Genomic DNA, 21,404 nt, shown 5'->3' with positions numbered 1-21,404 from the left:
GGTGGGGGAGCCTTGTGGACTCGGTGCATAGACCGGTGCCGGTTGCTCAGACTTCCCTGTGTTCGTGGTGGGTGCAGTGTGTTCGGTGCGTGCCTTTTTCCCCCCGATTAAAATATATTTTGGTATTGTGTAAAATGCATTGAATGGAGTCAAAATTACCGAGCGGGTATGTTTTTACCGGCTCGCGAGTCGTGGTCTTCCGCACACCAACATTGTCCATTGTGCAAAAACTAACAACAATCCTTTCGCCCAGGGAAGCGATGGGTGCATGAAAACTACAGACCCAAGTGGCCATCCTGCTGTATCAGCGGTGGATAGAACGGCGTGGTGTACGTGAAGGGGAGCTACCAAGAAGTGCTGCTAGCTTAGCGCAGTTAGGGGGTGTTTGTTTGGTTGTCCACTCCTAAATTTTAGTCGTTGTTCTATCGGATGTTTGAATATATATATAAAGTATTAAATATAGACTAATTACATAGTTTGCGACTAATTTGCGAGACGAATCTTTTGAGCCTAATTAGTCCATGATTTGACAATATTTTGCTACAGTAAACATATGACGGGTTAATTAGGCTTAAAAATCGTCTCGTGGAGTACTGACGGATTATATAATTCATTTTTTTATTAATATCTAAACACCCCATACAATATTCTTCCGACACATCTTTTAAATTTTAGTAGCCGAATGAAACACGCCTAGTCAGAGTCGACACACACCAACATTGGGTCCCGCGGCCCCACGCGAATTGGAGCCAGCGAGCGACACCGCGCCCGTGACACAGTTCCGCGCGCTATCGGGCGAGGCGGCGGGCGGCGGCGCACTACCGTGCCTCTCGCGGATATAGAGTCTGCAGAGGCCACCGCTCCTGGACACCTCATCACCTCCCGGCTCCCCAGCGCAGCGGACCATGGTGCCATCCTGCGTGTCGTGCAGGCCGTCCCGCTCGCCCCACGGGTCGTCCTGCCTGCAAGGCTGCAAGTCGTTCCGCCCGTCACGCTGCCAGCCCGCTCGCCCTGCCCAGTACAGCCCCCGTGCTGCAGGTCGCCCGGGAGGGGGAGCCATGCTGCCGTGGCAAGAGTAAGAAGTAGCCACCGGCCCACTGCCTGTGCCAGGCGATGGTGAGCAAGGCGATGCCATGGAAAGAGGAAGAAGTAACAGGCGAGGTGACCGCGTCACCTCAAGTGAGATCAGGCATCGGAACACTACACATGCGACGGTGGGCGAGGGGCCATCACGAGCAGCTCCAGTGGCTAGATTCTGTACTTAGTCTAAGTCCATGGTGAGCGAGGGATGGCAACAGCTGCGGCCATCACGAGCGGCTCCGACGGCTTGCTTTGCTACAGCCGCGTCCATGGCAGCTCCGGTGGCCCGCGCTCGAGTTCGTGCTTTGTATTGGCAAGCTCGTGCTACCTCATTCGTGAATCCAGAATCCGTGCTTGATATTAGTGATTCTAAATTTATGGACTAATCCATTGAGAAGCTTGACAAATGTTGAGTAATCACAAATCATGAATGACTTCGTTATGCTTGCATCTTGCATGTTCACTGTTAGAATGTATTGAGTTCAGGATCTATACATGAAACTGAGGGAGAGGGGCTAATCCGCCACGGACCACCTCCTCGTTTGTCACTCAGCGCTCCCCTCCATGTTGCTCTCATGAACCCTTCCTGTCCGGCGCTCGTTCTTGCCAAGTCGGGTGCTGCACGCATGACGTCTCGCGCCCCGCTCTCCGCGCTGCCCACCGTCGTTGCCGCCGCTGCCGCTCAAGGAGCTGCTGGATGAGGTCCTGTAGCTCCTAGATAGCATGAGCGCGACTGGAACGGTACACGACTATGCCATTCGCGTGGCCCTCCGCTGCCAGCACCACGACAACAGCAGTCCTAGGGCTCAACGCCACCAGGTTCGCGTACTCCTCGCCAATGTCCTCCGTGCCGCGGTTGTGCCAGACCATGCACCGGACCCAACGTTGGTGTGTGCGCCCGATTCAGCAGACGTCGACGTCGTTAGGCTCAAAATTAACGGAATGGCAATGAAGGAAAGGAAAATCTAAATGAATGGCAATGAAGGCAATATGTATTTTTGGATGGCAATGAAGGAATTGCTATAGCTTTTAGTGGCAGTGAAGGAATTCTCTCAAGAAAAAATGGTTGCGAAAATAAATTGTGATGGGGCTTTCCAGCTGGAGGAACGATCCGGAGCGGTTGGGGCTTTGTCATCCGCGGCTCTGAAGGGGAAGTGGTCTCTACAGGCTTTGATTGCAGGCATTGCAGAGAGCAGCTGACCTCGGTTTCCAAAGGATCGTACTAGAGACGGATGCGACGATGGTGGTCCAGGCAGCCCTGTCTTCTGATGCTGATGATCGACGTTCGGCTAGCGGATTGGTTTGGGAGCTTAAAAGACTTGTTGCGATGTAACTTCAATTTATGGGTATACTAGCTCATAATCCTCGGTCTTGTAATCTAGTTGCCCATGATTTGGCGGCTCTAGGGTATAAGTTGAGTTCCAACAATGCTTCTTGTCTTTGATAGTATCCCAATTTGTATCTATGAACTGTTGGCCAACAATTTGGCCCCAGTTATTTTTTGAAACGTTTTTTTTTTAAACGAATTTGGCCCCAGTTATTGAGTAATGGAATTTCCATGTTTCAAAAAAAAATCATTGTAAGAGGAAGCGACTATTCACCACTTATTTATCCTGTTTAAATTATAAGACATTTTGAATTTTCTAGATATATTATTTTTAATATATATTTAGACAATGTGTATCAAAAGGCAACTCCAATGGCAACTTATGAGCTAGCTCAAAACACTGTTTTATATTTTAATATAAGAGAGAGAAAAACTAACTCATGCATATATTTCAATATTATATGAGGATGTCACGTGGGGCTATTCATCTTATGAGTTATACCCTAAAAGTTAGTATCATTGAAGAGGAGTGTTAGCTCGAGTGGTTCCGTCACCATCGTGGGAAGGCCCCGGTCGGAAGTTCGACTCCTGGCTGCCGCGGGCACAGCTGCGGTAATGCGCAGTTTGTGCAGAAAAAAAAAATCTCGCCTGTTTCGCGTCCCAAAGCACAGGTAAAAAGGTTCCGGTCCACTTACAGGGTTATAAGCCCCTGTGTGAGGGCGGGGCATGGGTTTCGGGGGGTTCTCGACCTACGTGAGAGGTCTTCTTCCTAGCGCAAAAATACAGGGGTTGTCTGCCCACCGCAGGCCGAGTTTTTTTAACTAGCTCATATCATTGCGGGTGCCCCATGTGCATAGCAGAAGCTATGTATCTAAAAAAAAACCCAAAGCATCTTATAATTTGGAACGAAGAGAGGGTGTATTTACAAGGCTGGTGTCTTTGGTTTCTACGGCCTAGAGCCATCGACCCCACATTTGGCGTTCAAAAATTAGTGGTGGCAGACAACAAGATAGCTGGACAGGCCAAGACGAAACAGCTTTAACTCCGTGGTTATTCTTATAGCATGTCTTATTTGGAAGCACATGAATGTGTGTTTCTTCAATGGTGAGCGACCCACAAGTGAATGTGGTCACAAGGCAGATCTTAGGGGAGGCAGGCATGTGGAGCTTAGCTAGCGTGCAGGGATTCAGAGCAATCCTTCCTTGTCGTTACTCTTCGTGCGCATGTCTCTATAATGCTTCAGTGCTAGTTGCATGGGCGTAGGTGATTTTTTCTTCTTTTATGCGACACTATAGGATTTGTACCATCTTTTGTGTGTGTGTGTGTCTCTATACGATGGCATGCAGATCTTTTATGTGTTCGAAAAAAATAAGCGAAAATAAGTTTCAAACTTACAACTCGCCAACCTCAACATTGTCATGGCCATGATAGCTCCATTTACTTCATACAGCCCAGCCAACTCAGATCGGCTATGATTGTCCCTCCCAATGCCCTTTATGAACTTTCCACACTAATTCACCAGGACACTTTAGTTTAAGATGTGTTGGGATTGAGATAGATACTATTGCAGCCAAACAAGATTTAGTGATGACGCGTTCCAGCCGTCTCTATGTTGCGTGCTAATCAAAATTGTACCAATACCTGTTTAAAATATGGAAAAAGTCTACTTAACCCCCCACCTATCATACTTGGTCTACTTCACCCCCTCAACTATGAAACCGGCCGTTTTACCCCCTGAACTATCTAAAACCGTCTGTTGTACCTCCTGGGGCGGTTTTCAACGGCGGTTTTGCTACAGTAACAGAGGTTTGCTACAGCGACGGTGTGTTGCTACAGTATCCATGGCTTTGCATTTCCTTTTTTTTATTTATTTTCGGTGAATTTTTTAAAAATCATAGTAAATCATAGAAAAATCATAAAATGAAAAATCTAATTTTATTGGACTCCGCATGAGTAGATCTACATAGTGAATATATAATACGGTATACTTTAGTACAAAATTTTTACTGTGGCCTTAGATTAATTGGAAAATCCAATTTTGTCTGTAATTAATTAGAATTTATCTATAACTAAGTTATACATAGTTCAATGAGTACGAAATTTTTACTATAGTTCAAGCATACAATAATTAGCGTACCATAAAAATTTTACTATAATTGGACCATAGAAGCTGCAGCTATGAATTATTCCAATTAATTACAGACAAAATTAGATTTTCCAATTAATCTAAGGCTACAGTAAAAATTTTGTACTAAAGTATACCGTATTATATATTCACTATGTAGATCTACTCATATGGAGTCCAATAAAATTAGATTTTTTATTTTATGATTTTTCTATGATTTACTATGATTTTTCAAAAATTCACCAAAAATAAATAAAAAAATCAAAACCATGGGTACTGTAGCAACCCGTCGTCACTGTAGCAAACCCGCTACTACTATAGCAAAACCGCCGTTGAAAACCGTCCCATGGGGTAAAACAGACGGTTTTAGATAGTTCAGGGGGTAAAACAGACGGTTTCATAGTTGAGGGGGTGAAGTAGACCAAGTATGATAGGTGGGGGGTTAAGTAGACTTTTTCCTTTAAAATATTGTCCTGCGTGTATTTGTTTTCTAGAATTTCAGTAATTGGTTAATTTGGCTATATTATTGCAATTGATTTAAAACGATACCGCTTTCTCTTAGAGCTGAGCAACTAAAATTGTATGACTCAATATAAAATTTGCCGTGCACCAATGTTTATCCATACTATTAGAGCGACCTCATAGAGTTGCCTTCTTAGAATGCTTCAAATAGTTGGTCATCTTTTTATTTAGTTTATTTGGATCTAGCTTTGGCTTGTTTCATTAGCAATAGTTGATTTTACACCAATGTAATACATGAAGACGAGTATATCAGCTAAACAAGCATGCTTGATGTCCCATAGAGTTATAATTAGAGAAGAATTTTTGCGTGCACTATAATTTTGTGGTGTGTCTGTATGCTCGGAGTGCTGCTCTAACTAGCGGTGGTGGTGTCTTACCTCTTATAGAGGATTCATATGTTGGTGTTAAACCTAGTAACGGTTTGGGCCAAAACCGTGTTTAATTTATTGGTTTGGGTTTCTATCTAGGCTAACATGGTTTGGATGGAAATAAGTTGAAAACTCTAACAGGTTGGTTCAGTTTGGGGCAGTAGCTATAATGGGCTAGTTCAGTTTGGACTTTGGAGATGGTTTGCCATAGTTTCATATTTGCGGTGCCCTTTTCTCACGTGCGACAGCACATGGCAGATCGAAGGTGGCACCACTTGCATGGACGACGACCCCGTGGAGATGTACATCTTGTGGAGCATAGACGATGACCTCATGGAGCTGTTCCTAGGCTCCATCGCCGATGACCTGTACACACAGCTCTACAGCAGCATCGCCGACGACGCTCCACAAGGAAACGCTCCCAGGCTACATCCATCGCCGCCGCCACCGTACCAGAGCCGACTCAACCGGCGATGCCGTCGATGGGGAGCAGCGGCGTCGAGTCAAGTTGTGCCGATGACTGCTTGACCTTTTGCAGCAGTAGCAGCCAGGTGCCTAGGACGCCGGCAGGGATTAGAGTTGTGCCGGTGACTTCTGTTCACAAGCTGTCCCTTTCAGGCAGAAATGGGTGGATACAAGACATACGTGATGGAGGTCAAGGGGAAACAAGTCTATAGTAAATTGAAGTTTGACTCAGGCGTACACCGAGTTCAGCGTGTTCCCCTGACAGAGACTATGGGCCGTGTTCATATGTCAACAGCAACTGTAGCTATTATGCATGCCAGGGGTGGACCATTTTGATATTTGTGTTGAAGTTTTATGACGTGAATTCCCTCTTCTTCTGAGACGCCTAATATTGTTTCAATGGCATAGTAGGCCGATGACGAAGTTGATGTGGTTATTGATCCAAAAGATATTGAGCTTAAAACAGCAAGATCTGGTGTTGCTGGAGGTAATATCACTTTCATATTGTGTTTTGTCGTAGTAGAGTACTGGGTTTTCTGTATTGCTTGCTCCCTTACACTGAGCATCTTCTAACATTTTAATCAATGCAGGGTAGAATGTTAACAAGGTGGAGACGGCTGTTGATCTTATTCACAAGCCTACAGGAATAACGATATTCTGTACAGAAGAGAGATCACAGCTACAGAACAGAGAGCAGGCATTTCAATTGTTGAGATCAAAACTGTAAGTTGTTATTGTTATATACTTTGGGACCATCTAGGAGTAGATCCAGTGGGGTTTCAATGGATTTCTAGTAGTAATGGTGTGAACGGAGAGGGACAGAGAGGGAGAGGAAGAGCTAGGGTTAAGCACTGACCATCCATTGAGTAGGGGATCCGGCCATCAGGTTCATCGGTGAAGTTCTGCCCTAGGCAGCGACGGTCGGAGAAGAGAGAGCGACGCAGTGAAGACCGTGGTGGCGAAGTGCAGTGGTGGCGGCGGTGCTTCCCGTCACTGGCTGCGCCCCTCTGTTAGATCGGAGTAGGGTTTCTAGGTGGGACGTACGGCTCAGGCGAACCTCGTACTGAGAGTCGCTGACCCCACCTCTATTTAATGCACAGTGTGACGGGGGCCCGCCAGCCATAGATGGACTGGGCGCCCCCGATCAGGGCGCGAGGTCAAGGCCCAAGTGGCCGTTGGGCCACTGTGGTTGGGAGATCAAACCAACATTCTCCCCCTTGATCTCAATTCATACTTTAACTTTAAACTTTGACTTTAATCATTTTCACTTTTATTTGTTCCATCACAGATTAGTGCATAGAGCATGCTTCATCGTCATGGTCAATCGCCGATAGACTTAACAGCTACAATACACATCTCTGTTCTGAAACAGATTCTTTAACTTTGGACCCTTTATTGTCCGGAAATCATAGGCTATACCATAAACTCATGTCGACTATGTGTTCTCCAAACACACTGGGTGATAAGCCTTTTGTACGCGGATCCGCAAGCACTTGCTTGTTACTTATATGTTCAATACTTTTAGTATGATTCTGGACTTTCTCCTTCACAACGTACAACTTTAACGTTAATGTGTTTGGCAGCACACTTGACCTGTTGTTATAGGAGCGAACTACTTAAATGGTTATTGCTATTGTATATCATTATCAATTCCGGATGTAAGTTCTTTTAACCACTTCGTCTGTCCTTAAGCCTCATAACAAGCTATACCATTGGTATGCATCTTTGATGACACCACAACTGTTTCTTTGGAGCTTTTCTACAATAAAACTCTAACTACGAGTGTTAGCTACTATGTGGGTTTCACTAAACATCTCGCCAAAATTTAACATTTGTACCCACAACTATTTGAGAGTACTTATTCTTTCTTACTTACCATGAGGCCTATAAATCTTTGCACAATTGCAAAACATTCTCAACTCCATTCCAGTGATCTATATCTGGACTAGACTTCTGCCAAAAAACATCCTGGATACATAAACTGTGTCAGGGTAAGTTCTTGCTTATAAGCATTCAGTAAGCTTCCAACAGCTGAAGCATATAGGACGTCCATTTGATCGATCTCACATTTATTCTTGGAACACTGAAAGTTTCGAAAACTATTACCCTTGACTATAGGAACAGGCGCAGGTTTATTCACATATGTACTTTATTTCTTTAGAATCTTCTCTAAGTATACACTTGAGATAGTTCTAATACCCCTTTTTTCTTTTATCTTGATAAGTTTTAATTCCTGGAACGAATGATGCTTTACCAAGACCATTCTCATTGAAACTTGAGGACAAGAACTGCTTCTTCTCCAACAGTAGATTAACACCACTACTAGCGAGTAAGGTGCTACCCACATGCAGGATTAGGAAAATAAATTTCCCATGTTTAAACTTTGCATAAATACAATTGTCCTCTACATTCTCTTTAAAACCCAAACTTTCTTATTATACTGTCAAACTTCAAGAACCACTGTCTTAAAGCTTGCTTTAATCCATAAATAGTTTTCTTTAGGCAACATCCCTTTACGTTCTTTTCCTTCCACGACAAAACATTTTTGAGTTATGCTATGTAAACTTTTCCATACAAATCCCCGTTGAGGAATGTGTCTTTACATCCTTTTGATGTAACTATAAATCGTAATGTGCCACTAACACCATTATGATTCTAAAAGAATCATTGCATGCTCATTATAATCTATTTCTTCTCCTTGTGTAAATCATTTCACCACAAGTGGCGCTTTATAGCTTTCAATATCCCCTTTTGATATCTTTCTATATTCCCTTTGGAGTCACCTTTGTCTTGTAGACCCATTACAACCTACTATTTTGGCTCCATTGGGAATTTCTTCTAAGTCCCAAACATCGTTGGTATTTATCGATTTCATTTCATCTTCCTTTACTTCTTGCCATTTAGACGAGTGAACGCCCTCTCATGGCTTTTCAAATGGGGTGGAATTATCCTCCATTTGAATTTCTTTCTTATTCTTTGAGACCTTCTGGGGCCTCGTGGCACTTCTTTCGTATGGGGCTATTGTTGCTCTTTATTGCCAAAAGGCAAATGTTCTATAGCCTCCCGTATCATAAGATCTTTGTTTACTTATTCATCTTCTTTAAGAGTTAACATCAGGTGTTGTATATGTCATACAACATCAACATGTATTAAGCAATTTGTTGCTCTAAACACTGTAGTGGATATGTAATCCCACTTCTATTCAAGCTTTAGGTATCTACATACCATGCCCCCCCAGATTACTCCATCTTCTGTAAAGATGGTGTATCTTCAAATTTCTTATTTTGGGTTTAATCTGCTAAAAAACTCATATGACGTCATCCAGTATAAATACTAGCTGACTATACTATCTTCCTATCGGAACTGTAAAAAGGTTCAGGAATTTAGCTATTTCTTTATTTTAGGGGTATCATTATTATGACCGTCTTACTCCCTCAACGATCACATTCATCTTTTATAGATCACTTTTACCTTCAATGCATAGTATGCATTGCATTATCTAAAGTATGGGAAAGTATCTTTCTTAATTAATCTTACATTTCTCCCCCTCGAAATGTGGTATGAACTTTTCTACCACAATTTCGAAACATTCAGAACTCTTGTGAATGAGGAAACTTTGATTACTTACTTCATCCACATGATTACATCATGCAAACAAAATTCGTATAGGAGTACATTTTCCTCATTACACTTCAAAACTCAACATAGTCTATTATTATCAATACTTCTACAAGTCACACTTGCATATCATTCTTATCTTTTGGTTCACATGCAACTTTCTTTTGTTCTTAAACTCATTGAGTACTTAATGACCATGTCACAATCAGAGTGTACGGTCAATACTAGGATAGCATAAGAGCTATCATAAACTTCCTCCATGTGCGGGATATTTCTTTAGAGCACATGAGTCATCACATCCTCCTCCCACCATGCGGGATAAGTACTATGCCAAACTCTCCCGCCATACGGGTATTTTCTTAAACTTTTCCTGCCATGCGGGTACTATCACAAACTTTCTCTCGCCATGCGAGATAATTCCCTTGAACAGACATAATTGCCAGGATTGGCTCGTGTTCAATCATCAAATTCAGAAATAAATCCGAATATTCTTTAACACACATGTGTAATCCAATGTTAGTCAAATTAAACATTTATATGACTTTTACAACTCTCATAAGTGAAACTAAAAATAAATTCTTCTTCACAAAGAGTACATAAAAGATATTTCTCAATGAAGACTCTCATTGATCTATCTCTTTTCTTGGATCAATATACTAGAATTCTTTTCTTTTGAAGCCATTCTTTAAAGAGAACACAATCCCTTAACCAATGGCATTCTTTCATACATAACTTGCCCTTAGGCATTTCATCATCTGAGTCACAAGTACCTAGCTCATTTCTCTTTCTGCCTTCAAGAATGAAAGCATGAAGGTCTTTTGTCTGAAAAATATTCAACAATAATGTTCATTAAACTTTGAAAACTTTATGTTCTATTCTATATCATCGTTGGGCAAAAATAGAATAAAACATCATTCTTCTACATTAATTCCACATCACCGTTGGGCAGAAATGGAATTAATGTATAGAAGCTCAATAATCTTGAAAACATAGAACTGCTCCTCAAAATTAAATTCTCCCGTTAGTTCGAATTTAATTAGAAGACAATCAACTTCATTGCAGCGGAAACATGAAAATATATTTCTCTAGTTTAAGAGCATTCCTTGATCTTTATCTTTTCTCTGAAAAATTGGTCAATTTGATGCAAAATTCATCAGAGATTTAAACTTTAAACATAAAACTCATAGAATTATAATATTGTTATCATCAACGTTGGTCAGAAAATAACAATACCATAATTTAACTTTAAACTTAAACTCATAAATAAACTTATAATATTGTTATCATCAACGTTGGTCAGAAAATAACAATATTATAATTTATCTTAACTATCAACCGAATATTCCTCTAATTAAAAATTTATTCCAGTTGGTTCCAATTTTAACTAGAGGATAAACTTTTCATCATTTACTGAATAACTATAACTGCTCTTCAATTAGAAGACAATAAACCTTTAACTTTGCAGCGGAAAATTAACAAAATTTATTTTCTACTTTTCAGAAGCATTTTTACTTTACTCATCTGTTCTCTAAACAAATTATCACGTTGGATCAAATTTGAGTAGAGATAAAACATTTAAACTTAACTTTATTCATTCAAAATAGCTTCTGAAAAAATAATAAACTGAAAACATCTTTTACTATTCTTTTGGCCCGGTCAGCTTGAAGCCTACTTGGCTCGAAGGCCTGCCCGCACATGCGGCCCAGCAGCCCAGCCACGTGCGCTGCTCTCCCCCACGCCCAGGCCGCAACCTGGGCCTAGGCCGGGATTTCTCTTGCCCGCCTAGGCTCTATTTGGCCCGAAACAACGCTGGCCGTCAATCAGGATCCGACGGTCGAGCTTCATTTTCGGGAGGCTAAAAGCCTAACGCCGCGCGCCCCCGAGAAAACCCTAACCTCATTCTCTTTGGACCTCTCTCTCTCTCTTCGCCTCACTCCACTCTCTCTTTGCAGCGCAGCTGGAGCCAGCCACCGAGTGAGGAGTAGGCGAAACAATGGAGCAATGGCGTCATCACCGGCCCCCTCGCCGGTGTGCGCGCTCCCCAGCGGGTGAGCGCGCCGCCGTCGAGTGGCCTAGCCGCGGCGCCCCTTTGGCCGGAGCCCGGCGAGGAGAGCCCCCGGCCCGGCCCTCTTTTCCCCGCGCGTCGTTCTGCACAACGGCGAGGTAGTCCCTCTGGGTTTCCCTCTTCCCCTTTTCCCCTTCTGTATTTCTCCTTTTCTACTCGGATCTGATCCGATTTGGGGACGGGGATTGGAATTAGGGTTAGGGTTTCGGCAAGTTAGGGTTAGGGCCGATTCGATTCACTGTTCTTCTTCCCCATGAGTTTTCACGGATTTAGGGTTCGGTTTTGCTTCTCTTCTAGGCTGAAACCCTCTTCTTCTTCTTTCCTTAACCCAGTTAGGGTTAGAGTTCAGAAAACCTTCTTTCTTTGTCTAGATCTGAACGGATCTAAACCGTTCTTATCTTTTCTGTTCTTTTGATTCTCTTCCCGCGCATCAGCAAGCCGGCGGCGGGTGCTCCATCCCACGTGAGGCGGTAGTGACGGCGGCGGGGAAGCCCTGGTAAGACTCCCCCCGGACCGCCCAATTTCTTTAGGGTTAGGGTTCTTTAGGGTAATCCGAATCGAATTCGAATCCCCTTCTTTCTTTTTCTTTCTATCACCCGATTAGGGTTTAGGGTTCGATGAACCCTCTGTATTTCTTTTCTTTCGATCCGAACCGGATCTAACCTATCTTTTCTTTTCTAATCGGTTTCTCGCCCCTGACAAGATCCACGCCTAGGGAAACCGTCTCTGGTACCATTGTTATATACTTTGGGACCATCTAGGAGTGGATCCAGTGGGGTTTCAATGGGTTTCTAGTAGTAATGGTGTGAACGGAGAGGGATAGAGAGGGAGAGGAAGAGCTAGGGTTAAGCACTGACCATCCATTGAGTAGGGGATCCGGCCATCAGGTTCATCGGTGAAGTTCTACCCTAGGCAGTGACGGTCGGAGAAGAGAGAGCGACGTAGTGAAGACCGTGGTGGCGAAGTGCAGTGGCGGCGGCGGTGCTTCCCGTCACTGGCTGCGCCCCTCTGTTAGATCGGAGTAGGGTTTCTAGGTGGGGCGTACGGCTCAGGCGAACCTCGTACTGAGAGCCGCCGACCCCACCTCTATTTAATGCGCAGTGTGACGGGGGCCCGCTAGCCATAGATGGACTGGGCGCCCCCGATCAGGGCGCGAGGTCAAGGCCCAAGTGGCCGTTGGGCCACTGTGGTTGGGAGATCTAACCAACAGTTAGAGCTTTTAAAACTATGAATTACATTTCTCTATATTTTTCTATCGCCACAGTTATTTTGCTTCTAAACATGTTCTTTGATGACAGTATATAATTACAGTGTAAATTCTATTTTTAGAAATCCCTTAATTCAAAGTAGAGGGAATCTATTGTTGCCAAATTATATGTTGTACTCAGTACAATACATGGTCATGCTTATGTAATCTTTTTTCCATTCCTTATATATAGCTACCATAAACATGACAGTTACGAGATAAAATTAAGGGAGCAACAAGAATCGATAAGAAACCAGAGGAAAATACAGGTATGTTGTCAATAACTATTGTGTGTAATATAGAGTGGCAGTGTAGTAGACATTTACAACAACAGTATAATATCCAGTTGAACTTCACAAAAATTTAAACCATGACAAGACAACAAAAGCTAGTGCCTTCGGTTTATGTAGGAAATAGAGTTGGCCCTCATTCAGTTCACCTTGCAACACAGGCAGACTCACTTTGAGAAAGAGCTTGGATTGCAAGTTCACAATCTTTGAGAAAGAGCTTGAATAACTCAATAGCACTTGTAAAAAAATCTCTAGGCTTCCAAACAGGGGAGATTACCAGAGGGATACCAAAAATCTGAGCGTGAGATTCCTATAATCTGAGAATCCCTCGCAAGGTGCACAAGGTGGGATGCTTCTCCCATCTAGCTGATGAAAAGACGGTTCTGCCCCTAGCTTATCTTCTTCCTCTGGTCATGCAACAAAAATGATTGGGGGCAAAATGGAGAAAACAAACATGAGAGATTTTTATCATCTAGAATCTGGATTCTAAAGTCCAAGTCTATAATCTAGATTTTCTAAAATCCCTACTGCATCCAAACGGCATCTTTATTATGCTTTTGAGATGAATGACTCAATAGTACTTGTACAGCACAGACGACCTCTGAACATTTCGTAACATGCTTCGCGAGTTCGCTGGTCGCCTGGTCGCTGTTGCCTGCACATTTAGGGTCCCTTTGGATTGCAGGATAGATGAAGGATAGAAAAAGGAAAAATTCAGGAATTGGGATGGCATACTTCTCTAATTCTACGGAAGGAGTAGTCTCTTGCGGCTAACCGCTGGGCCTGGCTGGCGGCCCTCTTTTTTCTTTTCTTTTTTAATCGGAACCCTCTTTTTCCTGGTTGGTTTGGGTTTGGATGAGTGGGCCTAAAGTCGTAGCGAGCTGCACGGCGACCGTGAAAAGCAGCGCGAGCGTTGCGCGGGAAGGAGTTAGTCTCTCACGAAAAAAAAAAAGCTTCAGTCGACTTATGTAGCGGTCCAACCAACAGAGCCAAGAAGTCCGACCTCATGGTCGTATTGCTGTAAAGATGAGGCATAGGAAAGCAATCCTATGGAATTTTTCCTACCTTTTTCATGTGAACCAAAGGAGTGTGTAGGAAATAATCCTTAGGAAGTTGAATCCTACAAAAATCCTATCCCTATCCTCCAATCCAAAGGGGGCCATCGAACGCCACGTCCACCCGTCTCCGGCGCCGCCATGGCTGCTGCCAACCTGCTAAACCCCTCGACGTCATCGTCGCCTTCCGCCTTCGTCATCGTGATCGTCGACGCCAGGTGCCCCGGGTCCGTGGGCGAGTGCCTGGCACATCCGCCGGGGGAGTCGCGTCGCCGTCCGAGCGGTGACGTGTGAACAGAACAGAACATAACTGAACTGACTAGACCCTATAAATGTCCATGTAGTCCGAGGCACGACGGCACGGCACGAAGCCTGCTTTTTTAGCCCGACACGAGCACGGCACGGCCCGGTGACATGCGGTCCCGGGCTGGCCCGGCCCGAGGTAGCAGACTGTGCCTGGGCCGCTGCTCAGGCCCGTGGGCTGGCACGACACGGGCCGCCCTGCATCAGCCGGCCTGGCAGCGGCCCGGCCACCCCTTCCCCCTCCTCACTCCACTCCTCTCCCCGCGGGCCAGCGCGGCCGGCCCACCATCCCCGTCCCCCTCCTCATATATAAGCCGCACGCCCAGCGCGGCCGCGGCTCTCCCCCGCGGAGCCCCACGCTCCGTCGCTCCTAGTCCTCCCACCCCCGAACCCTAACCCCCTTCCCCTCCCCCTCCCCGCCGCCGGCGCCCCGCGCAGTCCCCTCCCCTGCGCTGCAAGCCCGCAACCGCACGCCTCGTCTTCCTCCCGCGACGCGGCGCGGACGGCCTCTCCCTCCCTCACGGCCTCCCGACGACGGCAGTGACGCAGTGTCGAGCGCTGTTGTGGCGGCGTCGAGCTCGACAGCAGCAGCGGCGTCGAGCGGGTGACCTCCTCCATCCTCCACGGATCCGGCCTCATCCATCCTCCTCTTTGCTACTGCCGCCGGATCCAGCGGTCACCGCCAGCCCACCACCTCCCGCGACTTGAGGAGCTCGCGCCGACGGCCTCCCCTTCCCCGCCTCGCTCTCTCTCTCTCTCTCCTCCTCCTGGCCACTTGCCGCCGCCGCCGCCGTTGGAGCACGCGGCCGATCTGAGGACCTCGTCTCCTCCGTCCTCTCTTCCTTCCCCTGCTGATGCGGGCCTCGGGCCGGCCTGGCCTGTTAAAAAGCCCGTGCTTTCCGGGCCAGCCCGGCATGGAAAGTGGCCCGATGGGCCGTGCCTGAGCCGTCGGCTAGGCACGGTGGACTGGGGCGGCACGGCCTGGCGGCCCGTCGTGCTCTGCCGTGTCGTCCCCTACCGGGCCGTGCCTGGCACAGGCCCATGCCGGCCCAGGCCAGGCGGGCCGAATGGTCATCTTTACTGGACCCCCGCCAGCCACGGGCCACGGCCACCAGTCCACCGTTTGTCTCTCTGCTGCCCTCCTTCCTCGTCCTGAGGTCAGGAAGGCCGCCGCCGCAGGCGACGACGACACGTCCCTCTCTGGCGGGTGGCGCAGTTGGGGGTTGGGACACAGCGCTCGCCATGAAGGCGCGACGCCTTTGGCCATAAACCATCGCGCAGTGACAGTCAGAGCCACCGGCCACGCACTGCAGTTGAAAGGCGAGACACGGCTAGGGCTAGAGAGAGGAGTCGTCGGAGTAGACAGCAGTAGCTCGCGGTGTCGGTAGCTGAAAGCTGCTGCGAATCACTGCCATCATTGCCTCATTGGCACATGGCGCCGTCCTTGCGCACCGCGCACTGCACTGCACTGCCGCGCGCCCGCCAGCCAACCTCATGCTTGTGGTACAAAATCCATCCAAAATTCGCACGCGGCCAGCCAAGAGCTCCGGCCTCCGCCGAAGCCACGTTCAAACTCCCGAAAGAACCGACAACTTTTTGAATTTCTTCACCTTTTCGTGGTACAAAATCAATCAAAAGATGGTCCTGGACTCCTGGTCCTGCTTTCGTGCAACGTTGCCCGTTGCGAAGCCATCAGATCAGGTGTGAACTCACCAACACATTCATCAATTCAACAGAAGCGGGAGCCGCAACCCCCACCTGCACGGGGCTGCACCCACGTCGCATGGCCCGCCACGGCGAGGCCGCCAGCTCGCACTCAGGCAGGCCCAGCGCATTAACTGAACCCCGCAGCGTCCCAACCGGCAACCGCCCCTCGCCAACTCCGACGGACGGACGGGAAGCCTGCTGCCGAGTGCCGACCCAGTCCTCCCCTCCCTTTTCCTTCTATAAATCCCGTTCCTCCCCAGGCTCTGCAGCGATCCAATCCAGCCTCGCCGCCTCACCCCAGCATTGCCTTCCATTCCCTTCCACCTCCACCTCCACCTCGCCGGAATCCCGAATACGCCTCAATCCCCGATGGGTTCGCAGGTCATCGAGGTGCACCGCGCGGGCGCGGAGGTGTACAGCGGTGCAGCGCTGTGCGCGGAGAAGTCGACGGAGCTGCTGGCGGAGGTGCACCTCCCGCTGGGCCTGCTGCCGCTGGCCGACATGGAGGAGGTGGGCTACAACCGCACCACGGGCTTCGTGTGGCTGCGCCAGAAGAAGGCGCTCACGCACACGTTCCGCCAGATCGGCCGCCAGGTCTCGTACGCCGCCGAGGTCACCGCCTTCGTCGAGGACCGGAAGATGAAGCGCATGACCGGGGTCAAGACCAAGGAGCTCCTCATCTGGGTCACCCTCTCCGACATGTTCATCGACAAGGACGACGAGGCCAAGATCACCTTCAAGACGCCCACCGGCCTCGGCAGGACCTTCCCCGTCTCCGCCTTCGCCAAGGAAGGCGCCGTCGGCGCCGCGGCGGCCAAGCCCAAGGACGCCCCCGCCCCCGTCGCCGCCGGTAAGGCTGCTGCCAGCAAGTGAGGTGGCGGCGGCGTCAGAGAGCTTTTACTTGTGGTTGTACTCTCCTTACTGTAGTAGCCAGAATTGCTAATACCTGTTCTGTCTCCTCAATAATGATGGTTGTACTTGTACCCCTGCTACCTGCTTAAGTTTTGTGTGTTTTATGAATGGAAAACGAGTATTCATCCTTGCAATTGTGTCACGGGGTGTTTTTACAACACATCAGCCAACAAGATTGATCTTTAAAAAAAAAAAACTTGAGCGGAAACAAAACTAAATGTTACCCGCAAAATAAATAAATAAATGTTGAATTTTGTTAACTTCCATCCAGTCAGTTGTATAGCTGTCTCACTGTCTGGTAGTTAATACTAGGCCCCGTTTAGTTCCAAGCCAAAAACCAAAATTTTTCGAGATTCTCCGTCACATCAAATCTTGCGGCACATACATGGAGTACTAAATGTAGACGAAAAAAAACTAATTACACAGTTAGCCGAGAAATCGTGAGACGAATTTCTTAAGCCTAAATAGTCCATAATTTGACAATTTTTGTCAAATAAAAACGAAAGTGCTATAGCAGCCAAAAGCCAAAAATTTTCGGAACTAAACGGGGCCTAACAAGAATCTGACAGAGACAGCCAGCAATAGACAGACCAAGTAGACTCCACATAGTAGCAGAACAGAGCCATAACTGTTGGCCATGAGCTCCTTGCTTCTCCAGCGAAGCAACCTGTCCTGCAAGCTCACCAACCATTGCAACAGCTGCTCATCGCGTGCTCTATTCAAATCACAGACGAAGGTCCCTCTGAAATGCGGAATTGGAATATGTTTTTTACTGTTTGAGTGTTTCCTGTACTTTTCCTGTGAAAATGAACTCCAAATCTTCAAATGCCTGCAATCTGAAACTGAAAGCAACCGCAAATAATGGAAGATATGTTTCAGTGTGGGCAACTGTCACCTGGTGTACTTGAATCAATGGAAGAAATATATGTTGTTCCGTACTTGCTTTACCTATCTGCAACTGGAATGCCGATGTAGCCCACAACCACAATTAGCGACTCAACCACAAGCAAGAAAAAAAAAACTCTCAGAATCCAACAAAACTGGGTGCTTTCTACGTGCTTGTGCAGCTAACCTCACGCCTGTGGACTCTAGCAGAACCCCAAGATCTCGAACGATGGCCAAGCACTCGAAAGCCAGCGACGTGGAAGCGCCCGCACCGCAAGCATCCTGACTCCTGAGCCGCGGGCAAAGCAGAGTATTTATCACAGCCGATCCCCAGCCGCACGGACGGAGATCGAGCGCCAGACCCCATCCCAACCCAGCAGCAGCGTAGGCAAGCAAAGCAAGAGCATGGCGCGGCGTGGCAGCTTGCTCGCCGTCGCCGCGACGCTGCTCGTCGCCGTCGTTGCCGCGGCGGTGCCGCCGACGTGCGAGCGCATCGAGTGCCCGGCGTACGAGGTGGTGGACAGCGCCAACGGGTTCGAGATCCGGCGGTACACGGACGCCATGTGGATCACCACGGCGCCCATCGAGGACATCTCCTTCGTCGCCGCCACTCGCACCGGCTTCCTCCAGTAAGCGACCTCTCGCCTCCGTTAGCACTATGCACTAAGCTGTAAGCACGCGCGCTTCCGTTCCTTATTGGGCCGCCTTTAAATGGGCCAGATCCCTAGCCCAGAGAGATAATACGGGCTCCTAGGCCGTAGCTGTGGCTCTCGCTGGTCTAATCACTGGCTAAAAATTAATGAGGGCCTATTTGATACCAGGGCTAATCACTAGCCAGCTAAAAATTAGGTAAAATTATTTGCTTAAAAAGGCAAAATAAGCTCCTAGTGAAGGCCTAATAGATGAGTTAACCTTTTAGTCAAGTCTTTAACTAAATACTAGCTAACTAATCATAGCTAATGTTTAGTCCAGCTAGTAATTATAATTAGTAATATGTATCAAACGAGCCCTCACACTGCGTGTGCGTGCAGGCTGTTCAACTACATCCAGGGCAAAAACGCGTACAACGAGACGATCGAGATGACGGCGCCGGTGCTGACGCGGGTGTCGCCCAGTGACGGGCCCTTCTGCGCCTCCTCCTTCACCGTCAGCTTCTATGTGCCGCCCAAGAACCAGGCGGACCCACCGCCAGCCGAGGGTCTGCGCGTGGAGCGCTGGGCTGGGACCAGGTACGCGGCCGTGCGCAGCTTCGGGGGCTTCGTGGCGGACGCCGACGTCGGGGAGCAGGCGGCGCGGCTCGACGCTAGCTTGCAGGGCACCAGGTGGGCTGCCGCCGTCAACGATGCGCGCAGGGCCGACCCGGCCTCGCCCTACACCGTCGCGCAGTACAACTCGCCCTTCCAGTTCAGCGGCAGGGTCAACGAGATTTGGATGCTCTTCGACGATGCCAAGGAGGCGGCCTCCGATATGTGATGCGATTTCAAAGGGTGCTTTACAGCACCGAGGCGTTTAATTAGGAGCATGCACCTGCTGTACTAGCATGAAGTATTTCATACTCTTCTGCGCTAGCTACGTTTACTTTCGAGTAGGAATAAGGTGCCTCTTGTTGCAACAATGATGATAAAACTAATCCTGCTTATGGCAAGAAGGCCATTCCGGCAACAAGCCCAGTACCATCTCTCTTTTTTATTTTATCTCAGCTCCCGACAACGGCGGATCTAGAAAATATTTTAGAGGGGGCTAAACAACACTGCTGCTCGATCTTAAGTCTTAGCCCCCTACACTATAGAACTTTGTCTAAAAATTCATGGAGGCTCCACAGGGGTTCCACTGCTCCGGTATGGGTAGGGGGGCTCGAGCCCCCCGCCCCACCGTTGTATCCGCCCTCCCGAGGACATTTTTACTAATGAGTTCTAATAGTAAGAGTCAGGTTTGACTTTTAGTTACTATCCATATGTAACATGTAAGTAAGGGCATGTTTGGATCAATTCGTCTCTAGAGCCCTGTTTGGACGGAGAGACTAAAGGCTATTAACCTTATTGTACAAAGACCAAAATGTCCCTTCACTTCTTTCTCTCTCACAGCAACAGCATTAATTAGGTGCTGGAGTGTCTTTTTCCTGGTTCAGTGCCGTTTATTCACCTCCTAAGAAACTAATGGACTAATCCCTTTAGTCACCCTGTTTGGGTCTTTAGGGACTACCTAGAAGAGGACTAAAAAGGAGTGACAAAAGTTTAGTCAACTGGATCCAAACAGACTCGTGTTCTTTATTCATATATGTTTTCTCTCATGTTAAGAGAGATAGTGACTTGTCTCCTATTTATTAGGACACACCAAGAGCTTAGCTCTTCTTCGCTCACCAGCTCAAAGATATCTTTAACCTCTCTCTTTCACGTGACATCTAATACTGGCTTAAAGATAACTATTATTAGACATTTAGAGGTGCCCTGATTAACATGGGAAAAGTATTTGGATTCTCAAAATTGCGTATACATGTCCCCAAACTTATCAAGCGGGCCGCATGAGGTAACTAAACTACATGGCCGTGTCATCTAAGTCATTGACTTCAAAAACTACAGCTCCAACTCCCCAAACTTGCTGTATAAAAAAAAACTTTCCAAACTTGCTAATTGGGCCACACGAGATCGACATTACCGTTGTTTGTGAGCTAATTATACACCTGACATGTGGACCCACATTTCATCCCTCTCTCATTTTCTTCCCAACTCCCTCCTATGCAGGTCACACTCGTCCCTCTCTCTCATTTTGTTTCGGGTGTCCAGACAACATAGTACAGTAAGACCCCGCTGGAGAGTGGATCTAGCCGATGCTAAAGCCGAGAGCGAGGTGCCTGTCTTGCCCTTGGTCGGACGCCAATAAGCCTTTTTGAAATTCAGGGTGTAATAAGTATATAGAGATTGAAAGATACAGAATGAAACTACTTTACTGCTATCGCTGCCGGTACACCCTAAGAGAATCTTCAAAAGGCTCTTTGTGTGGCTATTTATTACATTAAAAAAAACAGACTCTAGACTCTCTAAATCATTTTCCGATATCTAAAATCACCCTTATATTCAATACATGGTTGTTTTTTATGAGCTTTTCCATACAATGACAATTGTGATAAATTATTGGAGTATGGAGAATGAAACCTTAAAAAATCCATTAGAGATATAAGATTATATAAGAGATATAGAGAATATTCATGAGATAGTTCTCTAGATAGAGATATATAGAGGTTAAAATTTGCTCCCAAATTTAAAGCTTGAATTTTTCTCTAAGCAGTTGAGAAACAGGGTGTCCGCAACAGCCAAGCCGGGGGAGGCTGCATGCATACGACGCAAATGAGTGCTGGGAAAGCCGAAAGCTACTACGGTCACTGCCTCAGACCCTCAGTCTGCAACCAACTCCTAGTATCACTCGCTCTCAGTGCCCG

At 47.0% G+C, this 21,404-nt stretch overlaps 2 protein-coding genes across 2 annotated transcripts; both read left to right on the top strand.

Annotated features, from left to right (window-relative positions):
* Positions 1 to 16,428: 16,428 nt before the first annotated feature.
* Positions 16,429 to 17,212, top strand: LOC136461549 (uncharacterized). Its single transcript, XM_066460819.1, has one exon. The coding sequence runs from the start codon at positions 16,541 to 16,543 to the stop codon at positions 17,042 to 17,044; it is 504 nt and encodes a 167-aa protein (XP_066316916.1). The 5' UTR covers positions 16,429 to 16,540; the 3' UTR covers positions 17,045 to 17,212.
* A 1,087-nt stretch (positions 17,213 to 18,299) lies between these two features.
* Positions 18,300 to 19,641, top strand: LOC136461547 (uncharacterized). Its single transcript, XM_066460818.1, has 2 exons — positions 18,300 to 18,597; positions 19,000 to 19,641. Exons 1-2 carry the CDS (start codon positions 18,374 to 18,376, stop codon positions 19,439 to 19,441), a joined length of 666 nt encoding a protein of 221 aa, XP_066316915.1. The 5' UTR covers positions 18,300 to 18,373; the 3' UTR covers positions 19,442 to 19,641.
* Positions 19,642 to 21,404: the final 1,763 nt, after the last annotated feature.

This window comes from Miscanthus floridulus, chromosome 6 (genome assembly GCF_019320115.1).
Source record: "Miscanthus floridulus cultivar M001 chromosome 6, ASM1932011v1, whole genome shotgun sequence".
NCBI lineage: Eukaryota > Viridiplantae > Streptophyta > Magnoliopsida > Poales > Poaceae > Miscanthus > Miscanthus floridulus.
The sequence above is the reverse complement of the archived record's forward strand: the minus strand, read 5'-3'. Positions and strand labels throughout refer to the sequence as shown.